Source organism: Cervus canadensis, chromosome 6 (genome assembly GCF_019320065.1).
Source record: "Cervus canadensis isolate Bull #8, Minnesota chromosome 6, ASM1932006v1, whole genome shotgun sequence".
Taxonomy (NCBI): domain Eukaryota; kingdom Metazoa; phylum Chordata; class Mammalia; order Artiodactyla; family Cervidae; genus Cervus; species Cervus canadensis.
The window spans coordinates 80135224-80158159 of NC_057391.1; the positions used below are offsets into that span (position 1 = coordinate 80135224).

Here is a 22936-nt window from a genome sequence, read left to right on the forward strand (position 1 = left end):
TTTTAACATGATTTAGACATCTTTTATTTTTTATTTTTTTTACTTTTATTTGCATTTATTTTCTGCGGCATTTATTCCCGGGCCATAAGTTTTTGTTTCTTCAGTTTCCTCTGGGATATCTTTTTCTTCTGTGCAACCTCCTCTTCTGGTTTAGGAACAATCTGTTCTTTTTCGGTAAGGATCATCTCAATGTGGCAGGGAGAGCTCATGTAGGGGTTGATCTGACCGTGAGCTCTGTAAGTCCTGCGCCTCATCTTGGGGGCTTTGTTCACTTGGATGTGCTCAGTGACCAGAGAATCTACATCTAAGCCCTTAAGTTCAGCATTACTCTCTGCATTTTTGAGCATGTGTAGTAAAAATTCAGCACTCTTTTTGGGCCACCGACCCTGTGTCCAGCCCCACTGTTTGGCCTGTGCACACCTACCAACTCCACCATTGTAACGACGGAATGGCACACATTGCTTCTTTAAAGTGACATCCTTCAGATACTTGGTGGCTTTCCGATGTGCATACCCTTTATGGCCTGGGCAGTCTCACGAGTGTTCTTAAAGTGAACAGGAAGATTTGAACCTCTTGATTTGCATGATTTTGTGGGGTTTTCTGGGTCGAGTGAATAGCGCACCATCTTTAAGGGTCAGCTCAGGCTGCTTACCGGAAAAGCCAAAAATTTTAACATGATTTAGACATCTTTTATTTTTAAGTACTCTGGTTTCTTGTTTGCCTATGCAGGTCATCCTGCAACAAATAACCTGTCCAAATCTCACCCCTCACTGTCCAGTGTACCTGGTTACAAACAGTGGTGCCTCCCCTGGTTTCAGCAATCTTGAGAATATTCCTAATGTCAGCATAGAATTCCTATATGCAGGAGTGCCTCTAACTGAGATTTAAAGGGTAACCAAGAATAAAATCTGTTTGTATTTACACTTTTTTTTAAAGTAAAGAGAATTTTCTGACCTTAAAGATCTCAGTTTGGAATATCTTATTCTTTTCAAAATAACATCTAATGTGGGAGAAAACAGCTTCTAAAATGTAAAAGCTCTGCTAGGTTTTCTTTAGAGTAAAATTGGTCTTACAGCATGTAGAGAAGATTAGAAATGCTGTGTGAGAAGTGCTCAGTATGTCTAAGTAAGCAGCTAGATTGTGGTGTAAAGATGCAACTGTGTACATGGTTTATGTCAAGGACTATGAGAACAAGGGATACTGCAAGAATTGTTAAAGAGTCATAGACTCTTTTTTGTAATATTCATTTTAAAAGTTAAATATGAACTTTATTTTTTTTTGCCATTATAAAACGGTACATACTCATTGTAGAAAATATAAGGAAAGCAAAAATCACCCCAAATCACAGCATCCTAAAATAGTAATCGCTTTTAACTTTTTGGTGAACACTCCTCCAAGTCCTGCAAACATTTCTTGCTAAGAGGTATTACACACACACACACACACACACACACACACACACACACGCGCATATACATATATATATATTTAAATATACATGGTGTCATGCTATTCCTGTTCTACAACCTGCATTTTTGACTTAGTATTGTGAACTTCTTTTAGTACCCATGAAAACATAGCAAAATCATCAGTTTTGTAACTGTGCAGAATACAATATGGCTCAACTGGTAAAGAATCTGCCTGCATTGTGGGAGACCTGGGTTCAATCCCTGGGTTGGGAAGATCCCCTGGAGAAGGGAAAGGCTACCCATTCTAGTATTCTGGCCTAGAGAATTCCATGGACTCTATAGTCCATGGGGTTGCAAAGAGTTGGACACTACTGAGCGACTTTGACTTCACATAATGTATTTCATTAATTCTTTCTTTTTTTTTCATTAATTCTTTCTTAATGGACATTTAGGCTGTTTCCAGTGCTTTACTGAAAGTAAATCATGCTGTGATAAGCATCCTTTACTCTAAATCAAGTGAATGGCACATTAAAAACTTTTACATTTTGCCAAAGTGACCTCTGGAAAGACTTGCCCAAATCATATTTCTAAGAACAGTAAATGAAAGTACTTGTATTCCTATATCTCATAGCCAACTCTGGTCTTCCCTGGTGGCTCAGATGGTAAAGAATCCACCTGCAATGAGGGAGATCCAGGTTTGATCCCTAGGTTGGGAAGATCCCCTGGAGAAGGGATTGGCTACCCCACTCCAGTATTCTTGCTCAGAGAATTCCATGGACAGAGGAGCCTGACAGGCAGTCCATGGGGTCGCAACGAGTCGGACATGGGTGAGTGACTAACACACACACGCACAAAGAGCCGACTAGATATCATGAAACTTTTTAGTACTTGCCCATTTTATAGGTGAAAATTTTTGTTTCATTGTTTTTTGTATGTATTTCTTTGATTGCTGATAAGTAAAGTTATGTTTACTGGCAGCTTGTTTTTCCTTCTCTTACAAATTTCCCATTTAAAGGTGAGGAAACTGAGGTCAGAAGAAATGAAGTGACTTAGACCTTGGTCATCCAGGAATTTAGAGACAGGATTTGTAATCATAGCTTGTTAGAGCTGAAAGGGAATCTTAGAGATTATTGCGTCTCAACCCTCTAATGTTGCAGATGCAAAAACAGAGGCCTAAAGATATTAGGTGACTTGCCTAAGGAAAACCACACAACTCATTGGTGACAGAACCAGAAATCTGAATCATGTCTCATGAAGAGGGAAAGGCAAGTAAAATTTTTGAGCCTGCTATTTCTTTTTTTAAAAATTTGTATGGCTGCATTGGGTCTTAGTTGTGGCTTGCAGGCCCTGTGGTTGTGGCATAAGGGCTTAGTTGACCCATGCATGTGGGATCTTAGTTCCCCAACCAGGAATCAAACCCGCATCCCTTGCACTGGAAGACAGATTTTTAACCACTGGACCACCAGAGAAGTCCCTAGCCTGCAGTGTTTCTTAGGTGTACTTTCTTATTTAATTCTTCCTACTATTCTGCTGTTATTCCCATTTAATAAATAAGGTAACTGAGGTTCAAAGAACTTCAATGATTTGCTCAGTCACATACTTAGTTATTTGCCAAACTGGACCTAGAATCCAGGTCTTCTGATTTTTAATCCAGGGGTACTGTTGCCTCATAGAGTAGTAACAATAGATATGTTTCTTGGTTTCATTCAAATACTCATTTGATAAAATATTATTTGCCTCTTAGGAGCTTTTAAATAAAATTTGGCCTGTATTTAGTAATTCTTAATTGGTACTGGACATGAGTCTGACAACGAAGTAAAGGAACTGATCATGGTAAGCAAAAGCTAATCAGAAACCATGTCTAATGCTTACTGACTGGCTAGAATTGAGATCTCTGAGCTAGATATGACCTCAGTTTTGTATGGTGGTGATGTCTGGGTTGAAAGTCTTAGTATTATCTTAGAATTATTTTTATTCCATAGAGAATAAAATCTTAATATATAAACTGAAAATGACATTTGGGTTCTCTGAAGTGTAAAATGGATCTCAAATCATCAAGGGGTCAAACAGGAACAAGATCGAAACCTTGTCAATTGCATCCTCCATATCTCTAAAAAGACCTGTTAACCTTCATTTCTTGACAGGTCTCAGAATTTCAAAATCATATTAGAGCTAATTTGGTAGGGCTTCATCCCATAGAGATGCACAGATATGAGCATTGGCTTGTGTATAACTTTGTTGACACTCTTGGTTCATTCAATTATGTGGAAGTTAGCTGGTAAAATATGTGTTCTTCGCTTCTGCTTTCCAGACAGATCTTGTGTTTGGGTTGGTGTTTTTTAAACCTGCTAGTTTCATGTAAGTAATTTGGGGAAAGTAGAAGAGTATAGCAAGTGATAAAATCATTTTTTCCTTCACAGAGAATTTTATAGGCTTATGGAATAGAGAGGCCAACATTTAACTCAGAGTATTCTAGTACTAGGGATCTGTTAAGCTTATTATTTAAGAAACAGATATTATTTCTTGTCTTTGGTATTTTTCTGATTTACTTTATTGGAGTAAGAGTTAAACATTAATTAAGACTTCTAGATTCTGGTAAAGTTTGGAGGTTTGGTTTTGTTTCATCTTTTTGTTTTGGTTTTCCCTCTCCTCTTGTAACCTTTATTAGATATAAAAAACAAAGAGCTGGGTAGTTGAGGGAGTGAGAGAGCTAAAACTAGACCACTTTGAAGCTTATGCAGAGGTGGTTACATAAAGAGTATAGAGCATTGGTTCAGTCTCTTGACAAGCAAGTATCACGAGAAGTAATTCTTATTCTAGTATCAAACATAATAGTCCTTTAAAATCTCTTTTGGAATGTTGAAAAGAGATCAAATGAAACCTTCAGAATGATTATTTATAGGGTAAGAAGAAACCTCCAATTTCATTCACCCATTGTAGCTCCACATTCTCATTTTAATGCTCAGTCCACAGTGGCGATGGTAAAAGATGTTCTGCACCTGCAGAGATGGCAGTGGGAGAGGGGACATCACCTTTCCGTTTATTGCTTGTTGCAGTTTGGCCTGTTTACAGACAGAATTGCTGTGTGGGTGCTTCCAGTGAAGAGTGAAGGGAATCAAGGTAGCAAGCAGCAAGAAATCAGCATTTACACACGTCCCGTGAATTGGCTAATTTTTAACATGCAGTTAGTTAAGAAATGATTACAGCCTGAGGAGTCATGACCTCAACTTTTCATCAGCTCCATTGGATTGTGCCTCAGTTTGGAAATGAAGGAGGTATGTGGGAAGTTTTAATTGTACCTGTGTGATTTATCCCTAGTCAGCTCTTTAATTTCTTCTGGCTGTCTGAGGTTTCCGACATGCTGTAAATTTCCCCAACTTTTTCATTATCTGCAATTTCTTTATGACTCGTGAATCGGAGTGGAGAGAGAGTGTGGATTTACAGCGGAGATAAACATGTCCATAAAGTCTGTATCTGTGTCAGTAATTGTACTGCTGTCAGTGACTGTCCTGTTTTACAGGCCTCTCTTGGGAAAGGAACCGGCTTCACTACCAGCAGCAGTGAAGTGCTTGCTTTGATTTGCATTAACTTGCTGCGAGATTAGGTAGGAATGGTGGGGTAGGAATTGATACCGGATCTTGGCCTCTCTTGTTTGTTTGTATGTTTCTGTGTTTGTTTAAGGTGAAATGACTTTGTGTTGGATAACTGTGTGTTGAAAGTAGAACATGGACAATGTTTGTTTCCTAAGTGCAAGTGCATTTATTTTTGGGTATGGTATGAAAAATCCTTTCTAACTTCACTTTACACAATGCATTTAATGTGCTTTTCCTTTTCTATCACTACTGATAATTAAACTTGTGTCTTTTCATCTTTCCATTTTCCTTTTCTTTGAGTTAAAACATGGGATTTCTCTCTTAGAGCATTCATTTGTCTTCAAGAGTGGGACTAGCCAGAGTCTGGATGATGACCTCATCTGCCATGTCTTAATACTCAACTGTTGATGGTTCCTTCTTGATGGCTTGAAGTGGTATGCCTGTGACCATTTGCTGTGAGAGAGGAAGTCTTAAAATAAAGAGGAATTCTACATATTCCTGTCTTCAAAGACCCTTCAGGAATCCTGTAGTGTTTTCTTTGTTATAGCAGTTGTGAAAAGAAACTGAAGTTAAGTGAAGCCGTTTTAAAATAGATGGAGAATCAAACATACACTTTTCTTTTTTATATTTGATATTTGAGCAGATCCCTCAAAAATAAAAACTGTCTTTGCGTATCCTGAACCTTCTGTGAAACTTTTAAGAGTAGCGGGTGACAGTACAGTTTAACAAAGAGAGGATAAGATGCATAATAAAGCTCAACCTTCAGTCAGCCCATGAGCCCAAATAATATGGAACGTTATCTTGTTGATAACTTTTATCACCTTTAACTTCTCTTACTTCTTCTGCTTGCATTCTTTTGCCATCTTTCTACCAGCAGATGGGAGAGGGAAGATTAAAGGAGATGCTATAACATGAGATTATTTGGCTTTTTTCTAGAAGCTGTAGGGGAAAAGTATGGTTAGAGAAAACTATGGCTGAAATGAAATTCGAAATTATTTGTGGTTTTAATTCTTTCTCTCTCCTCTTGCCATGATAGGGTTTCTTCTTACTCAACAGGGAGAAACATCTTTGAGTGAGACGAATAAGCTACTCAGACCCTTTAGTTACTATTAGTGAACTTGCCCTTCTTTAGAACAAGGACCCCCTTTCCACTCATTTTTGTCTTTCCCATCATGCCAAGCCGTGTTCTTCATGGAATAAGCTTGTGAAGTTACATTGTTAACTAATTCTAGTTTGGGAAAACATCTAGTATATGGTTTACTCAGTCCAACTTAACAAACACATGCACAATAACCTAAAATAACTGACCAAGCAAAACTTCCAGTTATCCCCTTAACTTGGTGCTGTGTGCTGTGCTTAGTCGCTCAGTCATGTCTGATTCTGGAAGGCCAGGCCCCTCTGTCCATGGGGATTCTCCAGACAAGAATACTACAGTGGGTTGCCATTCCCTTCTCCAGGGGATCTTTCCCACCCAGGGATCAAACCAGGGTCTTCTGCATTGAAGGTAGATTCTTTACTGTCTGAGCCACCAGGGAAGCCCAAGTTGGTGCTGTAACATCCTAGTTTATGAATGTAAAGAATTGTTTCCTTTAGTGAGTCCAATATTGGAGGTGCTTGACATCCATTTTGCTGTTGACCTTTATTTTTTATCTTTTATCCATTTTGTAGAGTCTGATTATAAACATATTCAGTTTAGACTAAGATAAGGAGCTTCATTCCTATGCCGGCCCAGTTAGTCAAAAGAAGAATGAGATGTCTAGCTAGGTCTGACCATAGAAATAAGCTTTCTGATAGCTCAGGTTGAAAGGCTTATTATTGCTAACAGTAGCTCCTCCCTGAAAATGTTTAGTTTTATAAGTGTAGAATTCTAGAGTTCTTCCTGGAACTTTGCAGAGGAAGCATTTTTCTCCTGGTTGAAGAGAAAATAGTTTATGGTTGTCTGCTTCTATTTCTGCTGCTGTCAGCTGTCAAGTTTGGTAAAAACAAGGGTTTTAATTAGCCAACAATCTCAGTGTTGGAACATAATGACATTAACAAAGAAGAGAGCAACACAAGAAAAGATTACTTGAATATTAAGTTGTATACCTACTGTTCACTGAAGGGGGTCCACAGAAGGGATTGGTAACGTTGTCTTAAATGTTTAGTAACCGTAGGCACTGGATGGCACAGGCCAGTGACTGTCTCTCACTTGAAAAAGCTCAGGCAATGTCTTCCTCCCTCTCCTTAGTCAGGAATCCAGGAGTAACCAGGCTTGAAACTAAAGGGAGGGCTGGAGCATGATTGATCTGTTAACTGTTTGTAGAAAGGATACTTCTTAGGTGACTATCCTCCTGGGTGGTTTACTTTTTAAGATCCCAGACTTCCTTAGAGGTGTAGGTTAAAGATAACTTATTTACAAATTAGCAAATAAATGAATATCAATGTCATAAATATATCGGGAAAGAAGCCCCTTTCCACTAGCTTAAGAAGAAATTACATTGTCTTCTTTTCCTCCACTGGTTCATCATGAAAAAATTTTAAGCATCCATGAACTCACCATAGCCATCGATAGGTGTGTGTATATGTGTGTATGGTTTTTTTTTTCCCCCCTCTCCTTGAACTATTTTGAAATAAGTTTCTGACATCAGGCACTTTACCCCTAAATACTTCAGGATACATTTCCTAAGAATAAGGACAGCTTCCTGCATAATAATGCTGTTATCACATCCAAGAAAAATTAACAATGATTGCAAAATACCTCATATCCTTTCACATTCAGAATTTCTCAATTGTCTCAAAATTTTGTGTAGCTTTCTTTTTTTAACCAAGATTCAATGAAAGTTAAGGCACTATAAATGCCAATACATTCTTTTTTTTTTTTTTGCCAATACATTCTTGATAGAAGAACATTTAGTGTTAAATTCTGCACACCAGCTTTTTAAATAAATATTTACTAGTTTTTTTTTCTATAATGAACATGTATTTACTCAAATGACTATCGTTTTCCTCTAGAATATTGAGTTTCAAGTTCTCCGTCTCCATTAAGCCTGCTTTATCCAGCTTCTTTAATCTCTTTCTGGTATTTTCCCCTTCTCCTAGCAGAATTAGCTGTAGAATTGACCTTTTCTCCAATAACTACCTCACTCCACAGTCAGAGTAATATTTTTGAAACACAAATTGACATGGCCTTATTCTCCTGTTCTTGGAATAAAATTTTTTTAAAAAACCAAATCTTTACATTGGTGTTACAGCTCTGCATGGCTTGGCCTTTTTCACACCATGTTCATCTCACATGATTCTTCCCTGTCTGAGGGAAACTCCTAAAGAGGAAAAAGTGAGGTAAGAATTCAAGAAATACTTCTTGGAAGAGATGAAACTTAAATAGAAGTTACTGGCTAATATTTGTAGTATATGGTAAGAAAGAAGACGCTTTGGACTGAGAAGCAGTTTGGGGGTGTGAATTGGTTAGAGTACGAGATCTGTGGTTGGAAAAGTGAGGAGGATCTAAATTATGGAAAGCCTGAGGAATCATTTTCAAAAGTCTAGCAGTCACCTCCAGAGAGAATTGAAGGGTGTGGTGATGGGGCTGAGAAACCAGCTAGGAAGCTGTTGCGTTCAGGAATGCAGTAACTGCTTATAATAGATAGGATGGTGTGAATGCAAAGGAGGGGACAGATAAGAGATATTTGTAGGGAGAGAACTAGATATGAAATTGTAATAAAAAACTGGAGAGACATAAGAGTAAAAATCATGTCAAGATTTTAAGCCACTGTGACCAGGAGAATACAATTTAGGGTGGAAGTGGGGTATACATTATAAAACTTCAGTTTTGTTTGCCAAAGTGCCATTAAGGCATCACTGAAATGAATAACTTAGCTATCAGGGTTATAGGCTAAAAGATTGTGGATATCAGGTCTATTAGGATGAAGTTCAGCTACATATAACTGAGGCTTCTTTCTTTTTACTCCCCGTTATTAGTGTCCAGCTTCCATCCTATAGGATACCTCATGGTCAAAGATGATTGCTAGAGATCTAGCCATTGGGCCTGAGTTGTAGGCCAGAAGAATGTGAGAAGGGAGAAAGACAGGAACGAGTATCATAAAACTACCTCCTTCCCTCTTAAGCAGCCTTCCTGGAAATCCCACAGAATTTAGTCATTTGAACTGACTGACATGACTAGCTGCAAAAAAAAAAATGTGCTCTTTTATCCTGGGTTGTAATTTTGCTGGGTAAAAATTGAAAGTGTGAAAGTGTAAGTCGCTCAGCTGTGTCGGACTCCACCCCACAGACTGTACAGTCCATGAATTCTCCAGGCCAGAATACTGGAGTGGGTAGCCTTTCCCTTCTCCAGGGGATCTTCCCAACCCAGGGATCGAACCCAGGTCTCCACACTGCAGGCGGATTCTTTACCAGCTGAGCCACCAGGGAAGCCCAAGAATACTGGAGTGGGTAGCCCATCCCTTCTCTAGCAGATCTTCCCGACCCAGGAATCGAACTGGGGTCTCCTGAATTGCAGGCAGATTCAAAGTAAGAACTGGGGTTCTTTTAATAAGAAGGAAAGGGAGAAGAAGTATTGGGATAAGCAACCAACATTCTCTGCCACAGGGAGCAAGAGACCTGTGGAAGAGTGATGATTGGTCAGTAGATGTAGAAGAATGGGAGGTGATGGTTATATAGAAAAAGTTCAGAATCACTTTTTTTGTATGGATGGATGTTATTCTGTGAATTGGACTTCATTCTTATAATTTGTTGATTATCTTGTGTGAATTATAATCAAAGTGTAGGGAGTGATTCTGTTTTCTTTATTGTATGTTTGATATTCTAGAAATGAGTGAACGCATGCCCAGCAAGTCTTTTTAAGAGATCTTGCAGACCTTTTTGTCTTTCTGAGAGGTGGTTTCCAAGGAAGTAACTAGAAGATCTCTTTAATCTTTTGGAGGGAAATCACTCAAGAAATGGTCAGCATTTAATATTGACCATTTTTTAATAGTCAGCTTTTAATATTTGTGTGCACTCAGCAGGTTCTGAGTGGATATTTCTAGTTATGAAGAGAAACACTTTCCATATATTTACCAGGATTCTAAGATACAAAAAAACAGATTGTTCAAGTAAAATTTTGTTTTATACAGTTAACCTGGACTAGGGAATCCAAGGGCTAATTGCTATTTTCACTGTGTCTCACATAGCCTTGATTATAATAGGCTATCATTATTTATTGAATGAATGAATGAATGATTTCTAAAGCTTGATTATGTAGGTTCTGGTGATATTACTGTTTAACATAATAGAATTTGCTTTATAGCCAGTAAAAAAAAAAAAACCTATAATACCCTTTACTAATACATTACATAGTTAATGTAATATATAATTATTATAAGTAATGCAATATTCATATAATAAGATATTTTCATAATGACTATATTGCTAGTTTAAAAAATAATCTTAACTCCTAAGAATACTTTTTGGCAAAATACATAAATAGATTCATTTAGAAGCCTTTTTTGAAAACTTGGCCCCAAATGCCAGATAAAGCTGTTAGACTTATGCTGCTTAAGATGGTAAAAATTAGCATTTTCACTCTTCATGTTTAGAGACAACTCCTTGCTTTCCTTGCAGCACTGTCAGCTGCAGAATGTGCATGATTTGGGCCCACTTCTGGTGCCTGGGTTCTCATCCTCTCGGTGGCGTCAGTGTTAAGGCAGCCTTCTCTATCTCCTCGATCCATATTAAACCTGTCTTGGGAAGAGTCTATTTATTGTATAATATAGCTACACTGGCGCTCTATGACAGTATCTTTTGCTGCCTCATTAACTCCGGAGCATTAGAACAAGATAAAAATGCCCTAAAGCCTCTTATCTGATGTCTGGTGTAACCTGCTGAGAGCGGGGTGCCATTAGTTTATGTTAGAAATCAAATGGCCCTCTCCAGTGCGGGAAGTACTGATTAAACCTGAAGTGTCCCTGGAGGACTCTACAGCTGTCACAAGGGTGGTGGCTGTCCCTCACCAAAAGGGAAATCTGGGCCAGAGGTCCCAGTGGGGTGGTGCTTTAAGTATGCGCACGTGGCTGCCCCAGCTGTTCTGCTTTGCCTAATGAATTGTTTTACAAGAAGAGGCTGGGTATTGTCATCACAAGCTGCCTTCCTTAGGGACTGGAGCAGGCCAAATAATAAGTAATGTTAGTGATGGTAATTGAAATGTGATGATTCTCCTGGGATCTTGATAGCCTAGAGCTGGTTGGCACTTGTGGATTGTCTTGTCCTACCAAGGCCCTATATGGAGTGTGCCTTTTTTGTTTTTTTTTCCCAATTTCATAATAATGTTGTGATTTTTTCCCCCCTCTCCTTCCCACTATAAAAGTTTACTGACCAAGGCAATCTTGGGAATGTTGTAGTGGCTTTAGGTAAAAAAGGAACAGCTTTGACTTTTTCATTCAAATTATCAACACTCCAGTAGTAAAGAAGTCTTTTGGGGAAGCACTGTAGAGATCTCACCAGACTTTAAAAAAAACCATTTTAAACTTATACAAGTAATTCAAGCTCTTGATTAAAAAAATTTTTTTTTCATAGTATGGGAGGATATGAAAGTGTTAGTCACTCAGTCGTGTCTGACTCTTTGTGACCCCATGGACTGCGGCCAACCATGCTCCTCTGTCCATGGAATTGTTCAGGCAATACTGGAGTGGGTTGCTATTTCCTTCTCCAGGGAGGATATGAAGTGAAAAGTAAAGACCTTACCTGCTGAACTTATTCAAGGCAACGATCAATGGTTTCTCCATGAACATTTCCAGACATTTCTGTGTATTAATGAAGTTTATGTATGTTCCCCCACACAGATGAGATCATAATACATATACATGTTTTGTAACTTGTTTTTTCCTCCTCACAATTATCTTGGATATCTTTCCACAGCAGTACAGATAGATCTACCTCATTGTTTCTCAGTTGCTTCATGGAATTTCGTAGTGTGGGTATACCTATACTATGCTCTTTTGTTAAAAAAAAATTGTTTTATTTTTGGCTGTGCTGGGGCTTTGTTGCTATGCCAACTTTTCTCTGGTTGAGGCGAGCAGGGGCTACTCTAGTGGCAGCGCACAGACTTCTCGTTGTAGTAGCTTCTCGTTGTGGAGCATGAGCTGTAGGGTGCATGGGCTTAGTAGTTGTGGTGCTCGGGGTTAGTTGCCCCACGGCATGTAGAATCGTCCCACACCAGGGATCCAACCCTTGTCCCCCGCGTTGACAGATGGATTCTTAATCACTGGACCCCAGGGAAGTTCTAGTGCTAGACTCTTTGTAGACAGTTTGACTTGGACCTATGAGTGAATACTTACCCAGCCAATTGGTTGCACTTACTGATTTGTGTTCCATGGTTCAACCTATGATTTTACATGAAGTGATTTCCCCTCTTCAGGAATGTTGCTTTTACTTCCAAGACTGTTTTAAAATAGAAAATATCAGAGGCCAAACTTTTTTGGAGGAATGGTGTGAGTCTAGTCATGGATCATCAGCTGGACATAATGTAGTGATTTGCACCCTGCTGTGTGTTTTAAATTCTTTGCTTAGTTTAATGAGACGTGTTCTGTCCCAGATAGGTGGGGAAAACAAATAGCCTTTAGTGGATGTTGTCTAAGGCATTGACCGGAGGCTTCCTCTGAAGTTGAATGAGTATTTTCTCCCCTAATTTTCTACCTCACAAGTTCCAAGAATCAAGTTATGAATGCAGTAATGGACTTGGAAAATGTTTTGTCAGCACGTGAAAATGAGGACTTAGGTTTCTTGTGTAACAGCTTGGCTAACAAAGGAAGTTTGTGCCTCATGAACTTTAGGGCCCTTGCTGGGAGTGGCAGTGTGATGAATGAAGCAAAGCAATTTTCTAGGAGCATTTCAGGGCAGTGATGGGAGAAATCAGTTGTCGTCTCAGGCTAACAGAAACCTAATTTTAGTTACATCCATCTTCAATAGGATCTATGCAAATTGAGTGGTAAAAATTTTCATTTCCATCAAAAGTAGGAACATTGTAGGTCTTTTTAACTCAAAGCTCTTTAGATTAATTCTCTCAACACTTCAAAGTTCTGATTTGCCCAAGCATGGAAGAGATGTCATTCTAATAAATTGTGAAGTGCCAACGAGTTTTGTTTCAAATTTCTTACACCATATTTTTCCTCCTTGATGTTAGTCATTTGAATTGTTATACAGTGCTTAATACTTGGAGGCCATTATTAGTAACAATTACTGTTGATATACAACTTACTTATTGTCCAAGTCTTCTTCAGTATATTCTTGGGAGACATAGGTATCCAGTGATTTCTGGGGCTCTTGGGTGCTGTTTGGAGATCCTCTAGACCTGTGCTGCTCAAAATGGTAGCCACTAGCTGCATGTGACTGTTTAAAGTTAAATTAATTAAAGTTAAACAAAATTTAGAATATAACTCCTCAGTTGCACTCCTCAGTAAATGCTCTTGGTAGGCACCTGCAGCTCATATCTACCCCTTTGGACGGCACAGACATAGAGCAGTTGCATCCAGTGGCAGTACTCTAAATGTTGACTAACTGTGTATTCCCTGTGAACCGAGAATCATTTTTACATTTTTAAAGAGTTATAAAAATAAAACAAAAACTGGTAGAGTATGAGACAGAGACTGAATGTGACCCACAAAACCTAACATATTAACTGTCTAGCCCTTTACATGAAAAGTTCGCTGACATTTGAACCCGTGTCCACTTCTCTTGATAACGTTTCAGTTTTCTGATCAACTTAGATTAGGGGTTTCCCCAAGGCACCAGATGATTGTGAATCTGTTGAGCAAATTAGGCAAGTTTGGAAGAGAGTTTCTTAGAGACAGAACACAAGTGAGATGAGATTCGAACTAGGTAAAATTCTTTGTACTATAAATGACCAACTTGCAGCAAACAGCTTTGTGAATAATACCTACAGTGTAACAGAACATCATTCTGACTTTATACACTATTTTGTGTCTTTTAAGTACTGTGTTCTCTTATCTTACTCTGAAAGAAATAGAATGAATAGGAATACATTTCAGCGGATGTGTTTGACCTTTCAACAAAGAATTTACCATGAAGATTTTTAACTATTCAGTTTATCTTTGACTGTCAAATTATTTCAGTCAATTTCTCCTAGGAAAAATGTAGCAAAAAGATGCTTCTGCTGGTTTTTCTCAACATCTGAGAGAATCTTCCCTTGCCAAATGTCACTCTAACAATTTCTCATTAAATATAAAGCTTATGAAATCTGCCTGTAAAATGAGCATCTGGTATTTCTGTGGTAAATTAGAGTCAAATTATTGCTTTCAGGGTAGGACCTTGACACTCATGGAGGAACTTTATGAATTCCCAAGTTTGTGATAACCTTATAGCATATCATTTTTGCTGTAAAATGCAGTAAGATATGGTTGAAAAAAATTCAGTTTACCCCTTTAGGCTTTTCATGTGAACTATTACATAATTAGAAGTAATTCTTCCACTAAAACAAATGCTATGCTACAGTATATTGAATCATTAGCGGAAGGATTAATTTGGATTTGTCTGAATCTTCATATTCAAAGTAGTGATACCAGATTATTATAGACTGTATAGTGAGATCATAAAATGTATTGAACTACAGAAAAAGTCATGTTTCAGCATTAGCTTTGGAGAAAGAGGATGTAAGAGACATAATTGTAAGATGGTATTATGAGGGGGAACCTTCCTGAAGTGATAGCTTTTTTCTAAAGAACACTATGAGTGGTAGTTGTTTATTGCTTTTATTCCCTGGTACAGAATCAGTGCAAATTTTATTACCTAAAGCTTTATTCACTGATCATAACTTGTTTTGATGTCAATTAGCAGTTTTCCGTATTAGAACTTTGATTAAATTTATGAACGCTCCCCTCCCAGATTTCTTCTAAATCTTCGATGTCATCCTCTTTGTCATTCTTTGCAAAATCATCTCTAAGTCTTCTTGCTCTTCTAATTCTTTCATGTCACTTTTATGTGTGCCCGCCAAACCTTTACCACCCTCTTGTCTTGTCAGCATTAATGCTATACTCTTTATTACTTGTGACAATAATCCCCTTGAAGTCATACACTGCCTTCTTTCATAAGGCACACGAATAAACATTTACCCTTTTGGATCACCCAATCTCCAGTAAGAGATTCCATAATATTTCTTACATAATCAAGGATGTACCTCTTCTAAAGCTGGAAGTTACCAAATTTGAGACCTTTGTTCACAGCACTTTATGATGCCAGTGAAAGTATAGCAAAGTCATATACTTTGAGCTTGTGTTTTACACTCCGCTTGAAAAGTCAGAAGCATTAAGTGGAAGAAGCATCACCTTGACTTAGTAGTTGCAAACTATAGTCATTAAGGACAACCTTGCACATTGTCCATGATGGGGAGAACTGAAATTCCAGCTTTTTAGAAATTAGATACTTCTGTTTCTGGCATAAGGTATTTATAAAACAAGTCCAAGAAAAACATTGCCCTGTATCTGAGGTTTTTTTATTAGCATATCAATATTTGGAAGGGAGTTCTTTTTATGTCCGGAGGCTCTCATATTAATAGGGCAAACATAATTTTTCCATAAAGTCTGCACAGTTACTACCCAGTAGATAAGTCAGCCTGAACTTTAACTCCATAAACTCTATAAGGATATGTGAGCATCTGAGTTTTTCACCACTTAGTTCCCAACACTTATATAATTTAGACATGACAAATATCTAATTGTCTAATAGGAGCTTACCTTTCTTCTGTCATGATTTATGTTTATAAAGGCATTTTCTTTTTGTGTAAGTCAATTTTATCTATGTTCAACAATTTCTTATTATGGCTTACTAATCCTTCCTGTTTATGAACCCTTTACATTTCTCCTAAATCACATTGTGGTCATGAGTTCCATTTTCCAGTATCATTCTCAGTGCCTTATCAGCTTTCATTAAAGTTCTTTTTTCCTCTCTCTCTGTACTGAAGAATGTTTTGATAAAAGCTGGTGTACTTTCCGTTAACATTACTCTACGCCTCTGGATATATGATGAAACTATTCATTTCACAGATCCGAGCCAGCCCCAAGAGAAGTATTCCATCCATCCTTTATTCCAAATTTGTGGAAGCTTTTTAGTCCTTTCTAGTTTCCAATAGTGTTAGTTTTATTATGTAAACAAGTACCTCTAGGGAATGTCAGAGTCACGGTGAGATGAAGGTGGTGTGTGGGCTGCTAGGCTCACTCAGTAGCTGAATGACTGCTCCTTCAGTGTGTTGAGAGTAGTTTCTCAACAAAATTGCAAGTAAACACCAGTGTTATATTGACTTTCATGCTTTCATGGTTGAAATCTCACAGATATTAAAAGACTTGAATTTAGTTACTATAACTTATACATTTATGAGTTGTTCAGAATAACTTTTCATTCTGTTCTGAGCACCAAAGAATTGATGCTTTTGAACTGTGGTGTTGGAGAAGACTCTTGAGAGTCCCTTGGACTGCAAGGAGATCCAACCAGTCCATCCTAAAGGAGATCAGTCCTGGGTGTTCATTGAAGGGGCTGGTGTTGAAGCTGAAACTCCAAAACTTTGGCCACCTGATGTGGAGAGCTGACTCATTTGAAAAAAAACCCTGATGCTGGGAAAGATTGAGGGCAGGAGGAGAAGGGGACGACAGAGGATGAGATGGTTGGATGGTATCAGTGACACAATGGACATGGGTTTGGGTGGACTCCGGGAGTTGGTGATGGACAGGGAGGCCTGGCATGCTGGTTCATGGGGTCGCAAAGAGTCGGATACGACTGAGCGACTGAACTGAACTGAACAGAATAACTTGTTTTCCTCTTTAAGTATAAAGTATAGAAAAATTCAGGTTTTTTTGTAATGGCATTATTTAGCCTTGGGTTTAAGGTAGCAGTCTCATTTTCTCTGGAATTTTTGTGGCACAGTTAGAAGGAAATAAATGGTTTTTGGCCACAGATGAGATCTAATGATTATTTTCTTTAGTTAAGAATTCTACCATTAGAAATTACATTGGATTCTGTTTTCATTGTTCAGCACCATTGTGTAAATTGAGTGTATGCCAGTATAGGTTGTTCCCACCTACATTAGCTTTGGTGTTAGGTGAGTGTAAGCGGAGAGGAGATCTCGTTATATTCCAGTTTGCATGATTAACCTTGTGAGGCTTATGGATCCTTCCATATGGGAACTACCCCTTTACTTTATTTAGGTCAAGAATGAAGCTGGTTTTGCAGAAATTAACAAGTAAATCTTAAAAGTCACATGGAAGTACAAGAGACCCAGAAGAGCTAAATAATCTTGAAAAAGAACAAAAGTGAAGTCTCACACTTTCCAGTCTCAAAACTTAGTACAGAACTACAAATAATCAAGAGGTACTGGCATGAGGTTAGCTATACAGATCAATGGAATGGAACTGAAAGTCCAGAAATAAATCCTCACATTTAAAGTCAGTTTTTGACAAAGGTGCCAGATCATTCAGTGGGGAAAACTACATGGTCTGTTTAACAAATGGTGCTGGGAAAATGGGATATCCACATGCAAAAACCCCAAATTAAACCCCCTGCCTTACACCATATACAAATGTTAATTCAAAAATGGATTATAGACCTAAACGTAAGAGCTAAAACTATAACACTCTTAGAAGAAAACGTAGGCATAAATCTTTATTGCCTTAGACTAGGCAGTATTTCTTAGATATGATACCAAAAGCATAAACAGAAAAAGAAAATAATAAATTGGAGTTTTATGTCTCAAAGATACCATCAAGAAAGTAAAAAGACAGCCCCCAGAATGAGAGAAGACTTCTGCGAATCATTTCTGTGTTGTTTGACATCCAGAGTATATAAAAGGCTTCTTACAGCTCCAACAGTCAAAGACAGTCCCATCTTTAAAGTGCGCAAAGGATTTAATAGATATTTCTCCAAAGAAGATACACAAGTGGCCAATAAGCAGATGCAAAAATGCTAAATACCATTAATCATTAGGGAAATGCAAATCACAACCATGAGATAGTACTTCACACCCACTAAGATGACTATCATAAAAAGATGGACAGTAACACATATTGGTGAGGATGTGGAAAAATTGGAACCCTTTTGTGTTGTTGGTGAGGCTATAATAATTGTTCAGCCATTATGGAAAACAGTATGGTGGTTCCTAAAAAAAAGTAAAAATAGAATTAACTGCATGACCCAGCAATTCCAATTCTGGTCACATACCCCAAAGAATTGAAAGCAAGGACTGGAAGAGATATTTGTACATGCATGTTCATAGCAGCATAATTTGTAATTGCCAAAACATGGGAACAACCTGAGTGTCTATTGATGGATGAATGGATAAACAAAATGTGGTGTATTCATAGAGTGGAATATTATTTAGCCTTTAAAAGGAAGGAAATTTTGATACATACTACAACACAGTTGAGCTTGAGGACATGCTAAGTAGATAAGTGAGTCACAAAAAGAAAAATATGTGCGATTCTACTTATATAAGGTGCCCACTTATGTGAAAACAAAACAAAGTATAAACTCCTTTCAAGGTGCTGATTAATCCGATTAGGATGGCAAGACAAATGTGTACAAGAAAGCATGTAGTAAGTGCCACTTTCATACCACAGGAGTTCAGAAGTGAGAGATCATAGCGGACTGGAGGTGGTTGGGTAGAGTCTTATTTAGAAAGTGACAGAGTAGTCAGATTCATAGAAACAGAAAGTAGAACTGTGATTTCCAGGAGCTGGGGGAGGGGAGAATGGGAGGTTATTATTTAGATGGGGATTTAATTAAATGTAATTTATTCAGTTTTACTTGATGAAAAAGGTCTGGACATTGGTTGAACAATAGCATGAATATACTTATTGCCACTGAAATGTAAAAATGGTTAGGATAGTAAAATGTATGTTATCAGTATTTTACCACAATTGAAGGAAGGGTGAATTTTATGGTATGTAGATTGTATATCAATTTTAAAATGAATTGTATGAAAAAAAAGAAGAAAACACAGAAATGAAACCAGTCGAGGAAGCCCAAAAAGATGTAAAGAAGTCCATTTAAGGCCTACTCCTAACTGAATGGTCTTTTTTGATGTGTTGTTGGTCTTTAAACAACACAGGTTCAAACTGTGTGAGTCTGCTTACACCGTCAGTTAGTTTGTTTTCAGTAAATAAGTACTACAGTACTACATACCCTGTAAGGGCTTCCCGGGTGGCACTAGTGGTAAGAAACCCTCTTACCAATGCAGGAGATTCAAGAGATGTAGGTTCGATCCCTGGGTCTGGAAGATCCCCTGGAAAAGGGAATGGCAACCCACTCCAATATTCTTGCCTGGGAAGTCCCATGGACAGAGGAGCCTGGTGGGCTACATACAGTCCATGGGGTCATGAAAAAGAGTTGGACACGACTGAGCACGCACACTGTATAGTGCTGCATAACCCATTGCTGGTTGAATGCAGATACGAAACTGTAGATACTGACGGCCGGATGTGAAGTTATACACGGGTTTTTGACCCTAACCCCTACATTGTTCAAAGTTCAACTGCATCTTGATTTTGTATTCCACTTTCTTCAATTCATCAGTGAATCACGCCGCCACTCTTCCCTTCATTCTTTCCCAAAGTAGATTTGAAATATCCTGATCATCCTTGGTACTTCTTTTAATGCCATGACCCTACCAAGGGTTCACATCTATTTCTTAGGATTTAGATATTATGGTAATAAACTGTGACCAGCTGAGGAAAGCAGTGTTCTCGAGTTTGGTTCTCAAAAACAAAGCATAAACTCCTTTCAAGGTGCTTATAATCTGATTAGGATGGCAAGGTATATGTGTACAAGAGAGCATGCACTAAGTGCCTCTTGAGTACCACAGGAATTCAAAAATGAGAGACCACAGTGGGCTGAAGGTGGTTGGATAGAGTCTTTTTTAAAAAAAATGACATTTAAACTAGAGTGAAAGAAACACTGTATTTCATCTTTGGCAAATTGGTTTCCTTCTCACTGTGAGATTTCATGTAAAATGTAGCATTCCATGCAGCAGTTACTGTTTGATTAACCTACACAGATCCTTTTTCTCATATCCTTTCCCTTGCTTGCAGTGTGCTGGTATAGTAAAAAGGCATCAAGGACAGGGAAGCCTGGAGTGCTGCAGTCCACCGGGTCGCACAGAGTCAGACACGACTTAGCAACTGAACAACAAAATATTTGCCTTATTTTATTTGTCCAGTAGTCAGTTAGGGAGACAGAATAACTTACATTATAATTTGGCCACCAAACCATGTAGCAGCCTCTCCTGGTTTACCCGGTTAAGCCTGTGAAGTGGCAACAAAGAGAGATAGGAAAGTAGTCACCGTCAAGCATTTCTGGAGTGAGCTGAGTTTGACCTGTACCTAGGCAATGATCTTGATTATTTCTGCTTTCTATACTGAATGGATTTACTACCCATCAGAGTCTCAAAGATCCTTAATTTTTCAAAAAATACTGATTTTTTTCCCTTTTTTAAAAAGTCTACATGTTAAATGTTAACCTCCTTGTGACATGCAGTGGTGAATTCTGAATTTTCATTAGGCACAGCTCATTTTGAAGCCCCGAAGCAGTTGGTTACTATTGCAGCTAATTCTTCTTTACATAAACAAACAGGAGTCCTTCAAAAAGATTAGCCAGAACAGTTTTAAAAACGCACAGCAGCACTGATGTGCGTCAGCTCTGGTTTGGCAGACTGTGACCCAGGACTGTGCACTGTTTTATTACCCTCAGCTACATAAGGACACATCCTTATAGCACCACTTTTGTAGCAGATATTTTTATAACTCTACAAAATGATTAGACTGACGTAGAGCAATTCTCTAAATTCATAGGTATTAAAATATTCTGGCAGCTGTCTCCTTTTTGCCTTTTAGTTGAGACATCATGATGAGATAAGGCTGCACCAGGACTGATCAGTACATGAATGAAGTTAGGCATGGGATTCTCACATTATTGACAAGTCTTTGTCACTATAAATAGGGTAAATCTTGGAGGAGGGATTCCCATTATAGTAATTCCAGTTCAATTCCAGTAATATCATTAGGTTTTTGTTGTTCTTTTGTTTTCTGAAACCTCTTTACTTCAAAATGCATTCCGTATAATCTGATAGGAAGGGAAAATGTCTGAATTCTAACTAAGACAACTTAGCTGTGCTCAGAAACATACAATATTTGTATCTGGGAGTTTGAGGTATTGATTAGAGTTCAGAGAGTGTTTAGGAGAACCTGGGTGGGAGAAACCTGCTGATAAATTGGTATTGGAGTACAGTGACATGGGAGACAGACTCTTCTGTTCTCAAAATAGGCTTCTAGGGATCCTGAACTATAGGTCATAGTCTTCCAAGGGAAATTGAGAGTCTGGGAAGGTCTCAGATTATGAGTTCAGCAACTCTGACCTCCCTTCCCTAAAGTACTCTCTACTTGCTTCCAAGTGTCTCAGATTCTTGTAAATGGGGACAGTTTACAATTGAAAGATTGGCCCTTTGCTGAGAAATGTGTGAGACTTTAAATGGCATGTGGTTATCAGTACAATATTTTGGAAAGCTGTTAGGCGGTATCTATTAAGGCTGATTATACTTAACAGCCTATAACTTAATAATTCCAGTGCTAGATATATACCCCAGAAATTGTATAACAAAAGATGCATACAAAAATACTCAGAATGATTCATAATAGACCCAAACTAGAACAGTCCAAAAATTCTGTGATGATAGAATCAGTAGATAAATTATGGTCTATTTCTAGGATACTGTGTGCTGTATGTGCTTAGTCGCTCAGTTGTGTCTGATTCATTGTGACCCAATGGACTGTATCCCGCCAGGCTCCTCTGTCCATGGGGATTCTCCAGGCAAGAATACTGGAGTGGGTTGCCATGCCCTCCTCCATGGGATCTTCCCGACCCAGGGATCAAACCCAGGTCTCCCACATTGCAGGCTGATTCTTTACCATCTGAGCCACCAGGGAAGCCCAGGAATACTGGAATGAATAGTCTATCCTTTCTCCCGGGGAACTTCCTGACCCAGGAATCAGTATGGGATCTCCTGCATTTCGGGCAGATTCTTTACTAGCTGAGCTACCACAGAAGCCCTGTAGGATACTACACAGTTTTGAAAATGAACAAACTATCGCTGTATGAAGCAACATGAATGAGTCTCAAAAACTTCAGGTCAGTTCAGTCACATCTGACTCTTTGCGACCCCATGGACCACAGCATGCCAGGCTTCCCTGTCCATCACCAACTCCCGGAGTCTACTCAAATTCATCTCCATTGAGTCAGTGATGCCATCCAACCATCTCATCCTCTGTCGTCCCCTTCTCCTCCTGTCCTCAATCTTTCCCAGCATCAGAGTCTTTTCAAATAAGTCAGCTGTTCGCATCAGGTGGCCAAAGTATTGGAGTTTCAGCTTTAACATCAGTCCTTCCAATGAACACTCAGGACTGATCTCCTTTAGGATGGACTGGTTGGATCTCCTTGCAGTCCAAGGGACTCTCAAGAGTCTTCTCCAACACCACAGTTCAAAAGCATCAATTCTTCGGCGCTCAGCTTTTTATATTATGAAAAAAATTTTTTTATAGTCCAGCTCTCACATCTATACATGACTACTGGAAAAACCATACCCTTGACTAGAAGGACCTTTGTTGACAAAGTAATGTCTCTGCTTTTTAACATGCTGTCTAGGTTGGTCATAACTTTCCTTCCAAGAAGGAAGCGTCTTTTAATTTCATGGCTGTAATCACCATCTGCAGTGATTTTGGAGCCTGAAAAAATAAAGTCAACCACTGTTTTCACTGTTTCCCCATCTATTTGCCATGAAGTGATGGGACTGGATGCCATGATCTTAGTTTTCTGAATGTTGAGTTTTAAGCCAGCTTTTTCAGTCTCCTCTTTCACTTTCATCAAGAGGCTCTGTAATTCTTCTTTGCTTTCTGCCATAAGGGTGGTGTCATC

At 38.5% G+C, this 22936-nt stretch overlaps 1 protein-coding gene and 1 pseudogene across 7 annotated transcripts in view; one reads left to right on the plus strand and one right to left on the minus strand.

Moving 5' to 3' along the window:
* Positions 1 to 22936, plus strand: part of LIN52 (lin-52 DREAM MuvB core complex component) — a 108623-nt gene that overhangs the window by 38419 nt on the left and 47268 nt on the right. The window contains exon 6 of one of the 7 annotated variants that reach the window (XM_043472535.1): positions 8233 to 9303. The exons of the other annotated variants lie outside the window; for them this stretch is intronic. Within the exon in view, the coding sequence (XP_043328470.1) occupies positions 8233 to 8277 (45 nt within the window). The 3' untranslated portion in view covers positions 8278 to 9303. Of the gene's footprint in view, positions 1 to 8232; positions 9304 to 22936 lie in introns of those variants that run through there. 7 annotated transcript variants of the gene reach the window in all.
* Positions 72 to 635, minus strand: LOC122443851 (annotated as a pseudogene).